At 44.1% G+C, this 15,776-nt stretch overlaps 1 protein-coding gene across 2 annotated transcripts in view; it reads right to left on the bottom strand.

Moving 5' to 3' along the window:
• The window catches only part of LOC114589369 (heat shock factor protein 3-like), a 62,995-nt gene that overhangs the window by 23,993 nt on the left and 23,226 nt on the right, over positions 1–15,776 (bottom strand). For both annotated transcript variants that reach the window (XM_028715735.2, XM_028715734.2), the window contains exons 2-6: positions 8,396–8,504; positions 6,170–6,297; positions 4,440–4,561; positions 2,127–2,202; positions 600–661 (exon numbers count right to left, since the gene is read on the bottom strand). In XM_028715735.2, the coding sequence (XP_028571568.2) occupies positions 600–661; positions 2,127–2,202; positions 4,440–4,561; positions 6,170–6,297; positions 8,396–8,504 (497 nt within the window). The remainder of the gene's footprint in view (positions 1–599; positions 662–2,126; positions 2,203–4,439; positions 4,562–6,169; positions 6,298–8,395; positions 8,505–15,776) is intronic.

Raw genomic sequence — 15,776 nt, forward strand, 5'->3', positions numbered from 1 at the left:
CAGGTGAACATGGACCATGGGGTAAGGAGCTTCTTAATGGTGAGGCACACACATTTCTTGAAGGAGGGCCCAGGTTCAATCTGTAGCATCTCCTGTTAAAATATTCTCAAGTAGGAGGGCTTGGTTTGTGGGGAACAACTCAGAGAGCTGCTGCCAGTCAACGTATAGGAAATATTGGTCTATGGTCTGACTCAGTATGAGGCAGCTTCATGGGACCTTTCCAGGTAAGCAAGAAAGCCACAGTATCTAAAGCATCCCTAAACAGCTTAAACACTAAGTATCTCCATACACGCTCACAACAAATATTTCACAAAACCAGATATAAGAAATCAGAGAGATGAAGCCACAATATTTAAAATAGTGTGGTGACAGTGTGAAATGAACAGAAAGCACCATATTTCAAAGAAGCACCACTGAGGGTACCTGGGGTCTTAGTGCCTCGGCAAACCCCTTTCTGCTGGTCTTGTCTAAGACGTTTTCCAGAGGTCAAAGCACTGCATGCTGCAAATACAAGCTTTGGCTTCTTTCCCCAACTAAACAGGGGGAATTATTTTATAGGTTCATTTTGGGCAACAGGAGAAGAAAGTAGTAAGAATTACCTTTTCCTTTGGGCATCCTGCCTGCCTTTCTCAGACATGCAATTCATAATGATCTGGAGGATCTGAAGCCAAAGAGGTAGAGAGAGAATGAATGAATGAATGAATGAGTGAGTGAGTGAATGTTAGAAGCCATGTATTCCTTTTAGCCATTGCCACAGGGTCAGGGGACAGTTCCCACTGAGAGTTAGCTATCAAGACACACCTGCCCTGTTCAGGTTTGCAAGCTACCGAAGAAGGCCTGAGTTTGAAAAAGCATTTGCCATGCAGCAGCCAGCATGGGCTCTTCCCGCTCTTCAACTGCCACTTGGCAGAAGCAGTTCCGTCAGGGTGCATCAAAGAAAGACCATCTCCACTCAGCTCCATTCAGACTAGTCATTGCAGTAATTACTCAGTAACATTTAGGACTAGTGACCCAAGTGTGCTAAAACAAAAAAATTCCTTCCAGTAGCACCTTAAAGACCAACTAAGTTAGTTCTTGGTATGAGCTTTCGTGTGCATGCACACTTCTTCAGATACACTGAAACAGAAGTTGCCAGATCCTTCTATATAGTGAGAAGGTGGGGAGGGGTATTACTCAGAGGGGTGGTGGGAATGGGTGATTGGCAGATAGCTGTGATGAGCCTGTTGATGACTCTTAACGACTGCAATAGGTCTTACAGGAAAAAGCAAGGGGTGAGAAGGTGAAAAATGGCTTTGTCATGTATAATGAGATAAGAATCCAATGTCTTTGTTCAGACCAGGTCTCTCCATGGTTTTAAGTTTGGTAATGAGTTGCAATTCAGCAGCTTCTCTTTCCAGTCTATTTCTGAAATTCCTTTGTAGTAAAACAGCTACTTTGAGATCTTGTATAGAATGTCCTGGGAGATTGAAGTGTTCTCCTACTGGTGTGCTAGTTTTCCTCTTCCTCCATCTTGTCTGCCTGCCTTTTCTTCTTGTGTTGTGTCTTTTAGATAACAAGCCTGCAGGCAGAGACTGCCTTATTTGTTAATGATTTTATGCAAGCTGCATGGAACAGGGAAGCATATTTGTGTGTTTGAATCCTCTGAATATCTGTTTCATTTGTTTTTATATTGCTCATTTACTGGTTTTAGATCGTGTCTTGTACACTGTTTAGGTTTTTGAAAATATTGAATGGTACATAAATACTTTTAAGCAAATAAGCATCATCCCCATACTGCATATTATGGAGGTGAGGCGAGGCAGGCAGTGGTTTGCATAATCCTCCTAGAGCATTTAGGAGAGTTCTGAATGGGGGGACTTCTAAATTCACAGCTCAGCTTTAGCCACTATGCTAAATTACCCTGCCTTAACAGGACATAAAGATTACCATCTATCTCTGTGTATTTTACTCATCTACTTCTGGTATGCCATAGTGCAGCCTTTACAAACAGGGGTGTTGCCCTCCAGATGCCACTTCCATTTGACCAGGACTGATGGAAGCCATAGTCCAAAACACATCAGGAGGACAGTTAGTTGGCATAGGCTGCTCTGGAACATCAGGAGAAAAGCAAAGTCTTTTTCTGGTACCTGAGATAAGACGTCCTGCTGCTGATCTTCCTTCTGTTGCAGAGAGCCCATTCCCTCAAGGACTGAGGTGGTGTCCCTGAAAGAAGAGGCACAGAGGGAGGTAAGAAGAACTAAGGAAGAGGGGAAGATGGTCACATACCTGCCTTATGATGGCACAACGTCAGGGGACATTTCATGCTGCTTTTTTAGATATAGAACCAGAAATGAGAAGTGGGAAGGCAATGTACCCACTTCATACAAGCATAGTAGACACAGCTGCTTTTCAGTGCCGCACTCAGTGGAAAACCTCAGCTTGATGTGTCAGAAAAACAGTGATTATGTACTTGGACCGCCAATCCTGACGACCCTTGAGTTAACCAGCTCTTGTTCCTCATCATGCCAGGCCTGCTGGGTTGGTTCTGGGGAATTTCACATACACCTCCCTTGCTGTTCAACCAGTCCTTGAGTTGGAAGGTACAGTACAATTGCATCTTCTGCAGGGGCTGTGTATATATGCAAAAACACATATACTTGAAATGCCCATGCATGAGCAATCTTCTGGAGCCAGCACACCAAAGGAAGGTAGAGAGCTTTTAAGCTCTCTGCTTACTGGGCTGTGAGATCTCATGGGGCCATCCAAGATTTCATGAGAGCCAGGTAAGCAAGACAGGGAGATTAAAAGCTCTTTCCATGCCAGAAAAAAACCCCTATGCAATAAAAGCTTTTAAGCTCTCCACCTTCTGTGCAATTAATTTGTTTTATTTCAACCAGCTGGTCTTCAACAGCATAAAGTTGAAATCGCAAAGGTTAAACATGCATATGTACTGTACCCTTCTAAAGCAGAAGTTGGCGCCCCCTCCAGATGTTTGGATCACAACTCCTATCATCCCTTAATACTAGACCATGCTTGCTGGGGCTGCTGGGAACTGTAGTTAAAAATATCCATTATTAATTATTATTTCATTTATTTGTATCTCACATTCTTTTGCTAACTGGGACTGACACACTGACAAAGATAAAATACAAAAAAAATCTAAAAACAGAAAAGATAATCATTAAAAAGTAACTCTTAATAGACTTGTTTTTATATTGTTTCAATTCTATAAGATCTCAGTTACCTTTTAATGATTATCTTTTAGATAATAAAAACACAACAGCACTGTTAAAAACACTTCCTTAAAAAAACAGCTCCCCAAAGACTGTCAGAATAAAACCATCTTCCCCCACCACTGGAAGGACAACATGGGAGCCAGTCTAGCTTCTTTGGGGAGAGAGCTTCAAAGCCTAGAAGCAGCCTCTCTAAATCTAGAGTTCGGGGCAGGTTTATATGAGGGAATAAGGCTTTTCAGATAGCTTGGGCCTACATTGCATAGGGCATCTAGGGGGCACCATGTTGGCTACGCCAGTGTAGACAGAGCTGAGGGAAAGTGTATGGTTCAGAGCTGAGGGAAAGTGTAGACAGTGTAGACAGAGCTGAGGGAAAGTGTATGGTTATTATTTATTCACGCAGTGCGTAAACTATGAAATCTGCTAAGCACAAGATGTAGTGATCATCAACAAATGTGACTGGTTTAAAATGGGATTAGGCAAATTAATGGTGGATAAGTTTATTTGGTATATTAGTCATGAACAAATAATGTTATCATGATAACTGTGTGCTTCCAGTACTGGAAATAGCAGGCCTCTGAATATCAGTTGCTCACAATTCTGAGTTTCTCAGAGGCATTTGGATAGCCACTGTGAGAACATGATGCTGAACAAGATGGGTCTTAGGCCTGATCCAGCAGGATTCCTCATATGCCCTTATTAGAAATGAGCTATAGGTTCTCCAGCAGTTTGACTTCACCCCTGGAGGCACACTCCATTGTCTCTCAAGACAGACAGATGCCAGTGGTATAGAATGGCTCTTTCTAACGGCCACTTCAGAACCGCCTAAATGCAAGCGAGAAACAGCCAAGTGTGAAAGTACTAATGCTGCTGAATTACCCAGAAATTAAACAGGACATTTCGGTCTCTGCCCTAAGCTGAGCTCTGCAAACAGATAACATGGCACACAAGTGAAGCTCAAAACATAGCACAGATAGAAGCTTCATGGTACCTACAAGCTACTTAGCCATAATGCTGAAAAAGGCACTGAAAACTGTGTGTAAATTACCCAGATTCTGCTTATTTTTGCACTCAGCATCACACTTCACCGTGGTGCCAAATCCTGCTATGCCGCCCCCACCCTACCTATAGCTTTGCAAATGCAGATAAGTTGAAGATGTTGCCTAAAATGAGCAGAGTGGCTCTCATTACAAGACAGTACAAACTCAGCAGAAGAAATGTTGACACCTGGTCACGGTATCCAGCTTGGTGCTTATGCCATCCTGCTGTTCTCTCATGGCCCGGAATTCGGCGAGCATTGCCTGCTGGTCTTTTGTTGAGCTGGCTGCGGGCTCCTTGCATGTATACACCTGTGACAGAATCAGATTGCAGGTACTGATTTTAGAGACAAGTTATTGTTTAAGCAGGGAACAAATGCAGTTAAGGGACTGGCTTTTGCAGAGCGAGGACTTTGGAAGCCATCCAGCCTCACCTCTATCTATCACAGGAGAAATCCCAAATCTGGTGTATATACCACCTCAGCTGGCAGCAGCAGCACAACTGCAGCTCTATAATTTTGGAAACAAATGGCCTCTGAGTGCCTCAGTAAGAAAACTGCCAGTTCATTCAAGCATCATTCAAAAGTGAGCCCTTTAAGTGGAAACAAAAAAAATTCCTTCCAGTAGCACCTTAAAGACCAACTAAGTTAGTTCTTGGTATGAGCTTTCGTGTGCATGCACACTTCTTCAGATACAAAGAAGGTATCTGAAGAAGTGTGCATGCACACGAAAGCTCATACCAAGAACTAACTTAGTTGGTCTTTAAGGTGCTACTGGAAGGAATTTTTTTTGTTTTGACTATGGCAGACCAACACGACTACCTATCTGTCCCTTTAAGTGGGTTTGTACAGTTTGGAAAAAATGTTTAGGGAACACTTGAGAGGCCACTGATATTTCCCTCGCACAGGCCTGACTCACACAAAAGGAAAACCACAGCTTCCCACCCCACAGATGAACTTTGGGTTCACACGCAAGGTCATCCTCCCCTCCTCTTGAACCAGCATAGTGGCCTTTTGCACCTGCAGGGGAAGGAATTCCACAATCGAGGCACCACTACAGAGAAGGCCCTGTCCTGAGTCACTGTGAGACACACCCACTAAAATGATCTGAAATCAGGCTTGGAAAGAAAGTGGAGGGTTTCATCAACTTTGCACTGACCCTCAGAAAATATTAGAGGAACAGTGAGAGCCCTGTTCACTCCTGGGGACGAGAGGATTGCCCCAATAGGTCAGAGGAGCCCCCTCAGAGATGCAGAATGATGACACAGTGAAGAACTTGCCCCCACACCGGTCCAGAAGCAGCAAGAGAACTAGGCTGCTAAGGCCAGCCAAAAGTTATTGACCTCTGACTATTCAAACAACAAGAGCCATCCTTGCAAGACTATTGCACAGATGAGTGAAAACAGTTGGAAGCCTTGAACATTACTTGGAGTCTGTATATTTCAGCCTATATAACCAATATATTTTTCAAATAAAACACTGCAATTTCTTAATAATCTCAGAAGGCAGCATACAAAAATGACTGTTATATATGGCTGTAACAGCCAGTCGCAGTAAAGTTCAGGCTTCCTCAGCCTGGCCCCTTCACACCTTGAAGGATAACAACTCCCATCATCCTTGACCATTGGCCATACTGGCTGGGGCTGATGGGAGCTGGAGTCCAAGATGTCTGGACGGTACCAGGTTGAGAAAGGCTGGTCAAGCCTATATACCCAAATAATCTGAAGGTGATGGGGAATCAGTCATGTATTGCGGCAATAATGAGGCATCTGTAAGCTCTGCTATGGAGGCTTATTGGCAATGCTGCCCCTCACACACACACATGCACAAGCAGGAATCCTGTGTGTGGCACCAACATCACTGTGGCTGCATTTAAGAGCTAAGGTCTTCACCAGGTTGTGAACAGGGAGGGGGGCAATACCTTCCGTTGGATGCTCGCCATCAGTTCAGGTTTCCCTTTTTGGAACCGTGGGTGTTGATACTCCTTGGTAGAGTTGTTGCAAGTGACCATTGTTTCATTTCTCATTGACGTTACCTTCTTGAAGCCATCTGTGAAGGCATTAAAGGAGATGAATGCTCTTTAGTTTCTCCTCCCAAGAGGCGATATGATTCTAGATCTGTTCACCTTCCTTAGTAAGAATATAACAATATACCAATCCATGTTCAAGGTGTTGCTATTGGTATACAAAGCCCTTAACAGCTTGGAACCAATTTACCTGCAAGATTGCCTTGCCCCACATAATGGCTTCAATCTGCAGAACTGGTACTTTTACAGGTGCCATATAACACCTGTTCCACATCTGCAAGAACTAGATCTTTTTCTTGCGGTAGCACCTATACTTTGGAACTCCCTGCCTATTGACATCAGGCAAGCACTTTCCCTGTAATCTTTTTGGCACCTGCTAAAAACATTTTTGTTTAGACAAGCCTGTCCTTACGTTTAAAAAAAGCTGACGTGTGTTTTAATTTGTTTTTAGTCTATTGCTGTTTTAACTTTTCGAATGTCTTAAATTATTCATTTTTCTTACTGATAATTTTATTGTTGTATCCTTTTTGTAAACTGTGTTGAGTTTTTGTCTTCACTTTTTTACAATCAAGCAGTGTTTCAATTTTATGAAATAAATAACAACACAGAATAAGACACCTGAAAACATACTTTTCAGAGAGAGGAGGGCCACGTAATTGAAACAAACCTGCCCATGGTCATTTCTTTTGACCAATGATTATAGAAGGTAAACAGGTAAGGGAAGAGGGAAGCAACGAAGGGAACCACACCTGCCACTCATCATGCCCTCTAACAGCAAGAACTGCAGCATCTTGGCTTGCTTGTTTTGATTGTTGTTTTAGTACCATCAAGCAAAGAGTTGTGTGGCACCTTCAGGACCAACAAATTTATTATGGTGCAAGATTTCATGGACCACAACCAAATTCATCAAATGCACCTGACCAGGGCCACAGGACTCTTGAGGGTTTTTCTGCGAGACTAGCACGGCTACATCTCTAGAAACTGATATTACTTGCGGTGCTTTTAGTTAGTTCATCCATGCCCTCCTATTCCCCTCTTCCTCCAAGGAGCTCAGAACAGCACACAGAGGTGGTCCTACCCGGCCTCCCATGTTACCCTTGTAGCAGCTCTGCAAAGCAGATTGGGCTGAGAACACCTGACTGTCCCAAGAGTGTCTGAGAGGCCCTCAGTGAACTTCACAACAGAGTGGTGAAACGCTATTCCCCTTCACTTCTTTTAAGCCACAAGTCTAAATTTCAAAAGAGGAGGTGATTAATGATGCTGGATAAAGACAAGCTTCATCCACGAATTATGCCACCCATGTTCCAAATTGTGACACCTCCTGCCATTCCCCTGCTTTGTTTTAAGACCAGGAAACTCTTATTGTGTCCAACTCAACAATGCCTGCACTCTTTCCCGAGATCATCTCTTCATTTTAGCTAGAAATCGGTATTTCAATACAAGAACATTTGTTGAGGGATATGGGACTATTCTCCACCCCACCCCATTTTAAAGTTATGGTTATCTTTAGGGCAGGGCTTTTCAAAACATTCCCCTCACAGGAAACCCTCTTCACAGCAATGCATCACAGAGGATACTGTGCATCAGAATATGCTTCACTCTAAAACATGCAACAGAGAAAGCAGTTGTTGCCTTCAATTCTTGTAATTGATCTAATTCTACTTGAAGCCTAAAAAACTACTTCTGTTGAGAGACTCGTTGTTTTATTTTTCCTCTTTCTTTGTTTCTTCCCCCTGGTGGTGGTGCCTCAGACTAGGCCTTGCTCCCGGCACCTGAGCTTTAAGCAATATAATCATCATTTGAGAGAATTGCTGCTGTTTCCTCCAGCACTTGTGGCCAACTCACATGAATCTTAAGAGTTGTGCATTGACTAATTATATCCTAGTTAATTGGGCATATCAACTGTTGGAATGATAGGCTTAAAAAAAAAAATCTGGAATAACACCTACTAGGAACTTTTGGGAAGGGATGTTTAATGGTTCCACAATTTCAGTTTTCTTCAACTACAACAGAGAATCATTTGATTTTTATTTAGAGAACAGTTTTGGATCATTTGTGTTTATAATGTGAACTAACTGAAAATCATGGACAGAAAACAACACACAGAGATCTGGTACTTACACAAGTTGAGCTGACGAATGAAGCTGGACAAGTTGTTGTGTTTGAAGTATTTTGGGAGCAGCTGAGCCGCAAACCTTTGGTCATCCAAGATGCAAACTTTTTGCCCATCCTAGAAGAATTAAAGGTGGGGAACAGCACAGTAAGGAAGAGCAGCAACAAATCTGAGCTTCCTACATATTAGACACACAAGGAGTGCTATTGTAAGAGCCATTGTGGAGACAGGAGGAAGAGTATGCCACAATGCCTAATGCTTTAGGACTACATGAAAAAATCCTGATTTGATTTTTCACACTCACAAATTCAGTAGGTTGTGGTCAAGCTCCCATCCTCTTTTGCCTAATCTTAGAGCAGCGATGGGGAAACTCTGGCCCTCCAGCCATTGTTGGACTGAGACTACAACCAGCCCCAGCCAAGGAGCAGGGAAGACAGGAGCTATAGCCCAACAACAGGTCCCAGAAAATGGCAACAGGTCCCAGAATGGTGTATGGAACAGGCACGTAAAGAGTCACTTAGCTGGGGTGATTAAAGGATAGCAGCCAAACAATCACACATAAACTGGAAGATATTTGGGTTCTTTTCATGGTTTCAGGGTGCTGATGTGCCTAACACAGGGCAGAGAGGTTTGGCTAATAACTTATGTGGACTTTTTAACAAAGGTTTGGATTGGATAAGAAAATGCTCAGCAAGACTGATTCCCATTACCGGCCCCACAGCAAGTAGCTGCAAAACACAAATTCCCACTCAAATGACACAAAACAGCTGTAAGCAGGGGCAGAGGAAGGGAGTGCGGTGGGTGCGGTCTGCCCTGGGTGTCACCACTGAAGGGAGTGACAAAAGTGTGCAGGCTCCGCAGTGCCCAAACGGTGTAGGGCAGCTGAGTGGGAGGAGGCAGGCAGACTCCGCAGGCCCCATGGTGCACCCCACCCCTATTGGCCTGCCCCTGGGTGTGCTGCCCCAGGTGCCCGAGCGGCTTCCTCCACCACTGTAAAATACTAAAAGGAAAAAATAGTATCTTTAAGGGATAAAGTTTTGAAGCAGCATATACAATACTTTCTTGCAGCCAGAAAGTGTTGTTTTAAGAAAAGGGATATGTGCTGAATAAATCTAAAAAAGGGCTGGGGGATGAATTGCTACATCATCCAAAAACAGTTTAAAATCCACAACATGCTAACGGTTTCATAACAGGTGATGTGGCAATATATTGCAATTCATGATGTCTTTGTGTAAAAATCATGCTGTGTAAAAATCATGATGTGGGGAAAACTGAAGCAAGTCATTGCTTTTCTCCTGATTCCTGTTGCCCCTGTTGCTCTGGCACCTCAGCTCTCTCCTGCCTCTTGCAGATGGGAGCAATCCACGAGAACAGGCGCTGAAGAAAGGAGCCTACCCAGAAACTTTCCTCAGTAATATTGAGGCCATGAGCTTCTTGTTTTTAAGGTGGTTGAGGGAGGCCTCCGATGCAGGAAGCCCATTATGTCTAGCCTCACAAAAGCTGCCATGTGGCTGTCCAGCCCTGCCTTTTGAACGACTGCTGCCCTCAGCTGGGCTTCCTTGGAAGCCGCTGCTAGTCCTGGAGAAAAATGAACTGGGGTTAAAACTTTTGAGTTAAATAAAATAAAACTAAAACTTGGCCTGTTGTTTAAGCCTCCTTCCTCACTGGTCCCCTTCTCTCTCTCTCTCTCTCTCTCTCTCTCTCTCTCGTGTGTGTGTGTGTGTTTCTGTGTCTCCCTCACTTCACAAAATTTGCTTTCCCCCCTTGATTATGTAATTAAACTTTTAGGAAACAACATCTCACCTTACCTGTTAGCTATGCTACTGTTTACTTCTACAGCCATGCTTTTAGAGAAAAAGTGCAAATTTTAAAATTATCTGTGCTATGAAATAACAGCTGCAGCAATATGTGAAAGGTAAGTAAATATCTTGTCAGTTTTATGACCCTAAGTAATGCCGAGTAAGTGCTTGCCCAGTTTTAGGAGGGAGAGAAGGGTGCTAGGACCTTGCAAGAAGCCTACACCTTCCTTCTAGGGCCAGCCTTCTTGCTCAGTGCAGGATTGAGAGTGGTGCCAGCATTTTCTCTGCACAGGGTGCCAAATTAAGAAGATCCCCTTGGGGGCGCTAAAGAGCAGACTCGCAAGGCCACCATGTTATGAAAGATCAGAGAGTGCCTCCATTTTGTCTGGCTTTTGGAGAGGGTGGCTCAAGGGCTCTGGGTTATGCTAGAGCCCTGGCACTGCCTTACATAAAGCCGGAAACCTAAGAAGTGCTTGCCCATATTTGGGAAGGAGGGAAGGACTCTAGGACCAAGGGGTGACAGCAGTAAGATCTATAATAAAGAAAATCCCCTTGAGGGCGCTAAGCATTGGGAGCAGAAAAATTAACCATAGAATCATAGAACTGTAGAGTTGGAAGGGACCCTGAGGGTCATCTAGTCCAACCCCCTGCAATGCAGGAATATGCAGCTGTCCCATATGGGGATCAATTGTGCAACCGTGGCATTATCAGCACCACACTCTAACCAACTGAGCTATGCAAAGTCCACCCATCTTATTTGTCTTTGGTTGGGCAGCACAAGTGCTCTTTTCCCAAAGACAGCTGTCGCAATCACAGTTCTGCACAGGTAGGTGTATGGGGAGAAGTATAAATAAATGAAGACTGAGTTTCCTCATCTCTCCATTTGTTTATTTATTCCCCCACATGACCTAACAGCCTTGCAAGAGCAGAAAGTGATTTCCACCTCACCTCCGTAATTGCCCCCCTCCTCTTTGCTCCCCAACACTGTGCAACACATAGATGTGTACCTGTGTCTCCCTCATTTCTGTTAGGCAACATTCACGTTACCTTTGAGAGATAGAGTATTAATTACTTATACAACTTTCTGCAAATTTAAAAGTTATCTGCAAAAGACGAAGTGCCACAAAATTACAAAGATCCATGTGGGAGCACTAAATAGCCTCAGACAGGCGGCCATTTTATGAAAGATTACGGAGTGCCTCCATTTTGTGTGGCTTTTGGAGGGCAGTGTGAGGGCTCTGGGATGCTGCCAGAGCATTGGCACCGCTTTCCCTAAGCCAGGAGCCTGGCAGTTTTTCTGCTCATGGAACAGAGCTGAGTTGCCACAAAATTAAGAAGATACACTTGGGGACACCAAATATTCCATTTTTGAAAGCTGCCCCCTTTTCAAAGCCAGCTAAACCTGATGCAATAGCAGTTTTGCACAGGTGGGTGTATAGGGTGGGTGTGAGAGAGAAATCAATGAAGTGTGTTTTTTCTCTGCTTACTATTTGTTTCTCCACCTCCTGACACCCTTATGCATGGCCTCCCAAATCCCCCCCACGTTACTGCAAAACATACAGATGTGTACTTCTCTTTCTCTCGTCTATTAAGGAACATTCTCTCACCTTATCTTTGATATCTATGCTACTATTTCGGCAACTTTAACTTAAGAGAAAATGTGCTAGGCTAAAATTATCTGTATTGTGACATAACAGTTGCAGCAATATGTTAAAGGTACTTATTTCAGACCTTGTGCAATATCAATGTATCACGATGCTTAGCTATTGACTTATCGCGATCTTGAGAATCGCCCAGCTGTACTTGCAGCCCTTTTAATTTCTGGCTTGTGTTCATGTAGGATGCTCATTTCAGTCTGTCAGTCTCCATGCCTTTTTCACATAGCAGAACCACATCTATTATCTAATACATGACAGGTATTCTTCCCAAGATACTTAACACGGTTTCCAGTCCATTATTGCTGTTCTCTTGTTTACACAGTGCTATGCTATCTCAGTCATTCACAAATCCTAAAAGCACCTCTAGTGGTGGAACACAAAATCACATAAATACTTCATTGAACAACAAGGTAAAGCATCTACACATCACTAGTTTTGTCAGGGCAGGATGCTGGAGGACAAAATCTGAGGAAAAAATGAATAAAGTCCCCAGCAAAGTGTGGGGCTGCTTACCTGACTTTGGGAAGGTGGTGGTGGTGGGGCTATGGAATGCTGCCAGAGCTCTCCTGGCTGTCAGTAAACGCTTGCTGAGCTTTGGGAATGCTCCAGGAACTTGCCAGAGTGAGGGACCCCAAAAAGCCTCCATGCTCAGTGCAGGATTGACAGCAATGACAGCTGTTCCTCTGCACAGGATGCCAGCCAAGGTGACACAAAATTAAGAAGATCCACTTGGGGGGTGGTAAATAGCAGACTCACAAAGCCGCCATTTTGTGAAAGATCAGAGAGTGCCTCCATTTTGTCTGGCTTTTGGAGAGGGTGGCGCAAGGGCTCTGGGTTATGCTAGAGCCCTGGTACTGCCTTACATAAGCCGGAAACCTAAGACGTGCTTGCCCATATTTGGGAAGGAGAGAAGGACCAAGGGGTGACAGGAGTAAGATCTATAATAGAGAAAATCCCCTTGAGGGCGCTAAGCATTGGGAGCAGAAAAATTAACCATAGAATCATAGAACTGTAGAGTTGGAAGGGACCCTGGGGGTCATCCGGTCCAACCCCCTGCAATGCAGGAATATGCAGCTGTCCCATATGGGGATCAATTGTGCAACCGTGGCATTATCAGCACCACACTCTAACCAACTGAGCTATGCAAAGTCCACCCATCTTATTTGTCTTTGGTTGGGCAGCACAAGTGCTCTTTTCCCAAAGACTGCTGTCGCAATCACAGTTCTGCACAGGTAGGTGTATGGGGAGAAGTATAAATAAATGAAGACTGAGTTTCCTCATCTCTCCATTTGTTTATTTATTCCCCCACATGACCTAACAGCCTTGCAAGAGCAGAAAGTGATTTCCACCTCACCTCCGTAATTGCCCCCCTCCTCTTTGCTCCCCAACACTGTGCAACACAGGCAACATTCACTTTACCTTTGAGAGGTAGAGTATTAATTACTTATACAACTTTAACTCTGCAAATTTAAAAGTTATCTGCAAAAGACGAAGTGCCACAAAATTACAAAGATCCATGTGGGAGCACTAAATAGCCTCTGACAGGCGGCCATTTTATGAAAGATTACGGAGTGCCTCCATTTTGTGTGGCTTTTGGAGGGCGGTGTGAGGGCTCTGGGATGCTGCCAGAGCCTTGGCACAGCCTTCCCTATGACAGAAGCACAGTAAGGGCTTGCCCATCTCTGGGAAGAAGGGAAAGGCTCTAGGACCATACCAGAGTCCTGGAAATTCCTGCCCAGAGCCAGAGTGGTACCAGCAATAAGACCCAAAATAGGGAAGATCCCCTTGAGGCCACCAAAAATTGGCCTCAAACGATTACCAATGTCTTTGGGAGGGCAGCGTGAGCGCTCTGCGATGCTATCGCTTTCCCAAATGCAATAGCAGTTTTGTACAGGAGGGGAGATAAATAAATGGGGAATGGGTTTACTCCATTCCCCTTTTATTTATTCATTTATGGGAGGCAAGGTGTTAATCACTTCCTGCTCTTCCAAGGGTGTTGAATAAATGAAATGTTGAGTGGAGTGGGTTTAGCAATACGTGAAAAGTACCGTATTTTTCGCTCTATAACACGCACCCGACCATAACACGCACGTAGTTTTTAGAGGAGGAAAATCCGTAGGCATGCCACCCGTAGGCATTCCCTCCATAACACGCACAGACATTTCCCCTTACTTTTTAGGAGGAAAAAAGTGAGTGTTATGTTGCAAAAAATACGGTAAGTAAAAATCTATCAGTTTTCTGTCACTAAGTAGCAGCAGTTGCCAAGACATTACTCTGTTTGCCTCTATGTAGTGCAGGCCTTATTCCAGACATTGTGCAATATCAGTATATCACAATGTTTAGCTGCTGATCTATCACGATGTTGAAAATCGTCCATCCCTAATTACAGCCCTTTTCCTTTCTGACTGTGTTCATATAGGATGCTAATTTCAGTCTGTCAATCTCCCTGCCTTTTCACACAGCAGAACCGCATCTATGATCTAATACATACCGCCTTCTTCTCAAAACCCAGTAACCCCTTGCCCAGCTTTAGGAAGGAGAAAAAGGCTGTAATATTCTGCCCTGGACATATTCATTCCCCAAGCAAGGTGACTTGCTCTGCTGCAGTGCGGGATTAAGTGCCATGCGAGCAGTTTCTCTGCACAGGGCACCAAGCCGAGGTGGCGGTAAATTACAAGGATCCACTTGGGGGTGTCAAATAGCCCCGCACTAGTGCCATTTTATGAAGGATTATGCAGTGGATCCATTTTGTCTCGCTTTGGGAGGGTGGCCCTCCCTAAACTATAAGTGTGGCAGTTTTTCTGCACAGTGAGCAGAGTAGAGGTGCTGCAAAAATGAGAAGATCCACTCGGGGGGAGCCAAATATCAGCTTCAAAAGATTACCAAAGTCTGTCTTATCTTATCATGTTATCTTATCTTATCTTATCTTAAATCTATCTATCTATCTTATCTATCTTTGGGATGCTACCCCCTTTGCAAAGGCAGCTAAACCTGATGCAATTGCAGTTTTGCACAGATGTGTGTATTTGAGGGGGGAAATAGAGGGGGAGTGGGTTTCCTACAGCTTTATGCAACAGCTATGCTACTAATTACTTTTACAACTTTAAACCTTTACAAAGGGGTGTGACATTTGCAGGGACACCAAAATGCTTGTTTGCAAAGCTATTGTACTACCAACCTTACTTTACGTTTGTGAAACATGGACCACTTATAAACGCCATCGCCAACGCCTCGAAAGAGTCCATCAACAGTGCCTCCGAAAATTTTTACACATCACTTGGGAAGACAGGCAAACTAATGCCAGTGTACTGGAAGAAGCAAAGATCACCAGTATTGAAGCATGATTCTTCAACATCAACTTTGTTGAATTGGTCATGTTGTGCGGATGCCTGATTATCGTCTTCCAAAGCAACTACTCTATTCCTAACTTAAAAATGAAAAGCATAATGCTGGTGGTCAATAAAAGAGGTTTAAAGATTCTCAAGGCAAATCTTAAAAAAAATGTAGTATAAACATTGACAACTGGGAAACACAGACCTGTGAGCACTCCAGTTGGAGAACAGCCATTAACAAAGGGGTCATGGGCTTTGAAGATGCTCAAACTCAGGACGAAACGAGCTAAAATGAATGCATGCTTGGCAAACCCTCACAGTGATCAACTCCCATCTCAAAACCTATGTCCCCACTGTGGAAGAATGTGTGGATCCAGAATTGGCCTCCACAGACTTCCAGGGAGGTGCCTCCGGTAATGGCGGAATTCCTCTGATCGGGAGGAATTTGCCCCGTGGGAATTGGGTCTGGCCGCCACGGCGAAGGCGGAGACCCGCAAAAAATCACAGGCAGGAGAAGCCTGTGAGCGTGGGATCCGGCGGGCACCTTTTGCGCCTCCCCTACTCGCAGGGAAACCTGGGTTTGGGGATCCGGAGCGAAGT

This window comes from Podarcis muralis, chromosome Z, assembly GCF_964188315.1.
Source record: "Podarcis muralis chromosome Z, rPodMur119.hap1.1, whole genome shotgun sequence".
NCBI lineage: Eukaryota > Metazoa > Chordata > Lepidosauria > Squamata > Lacertidae > Podarcis > Podarcis muralis.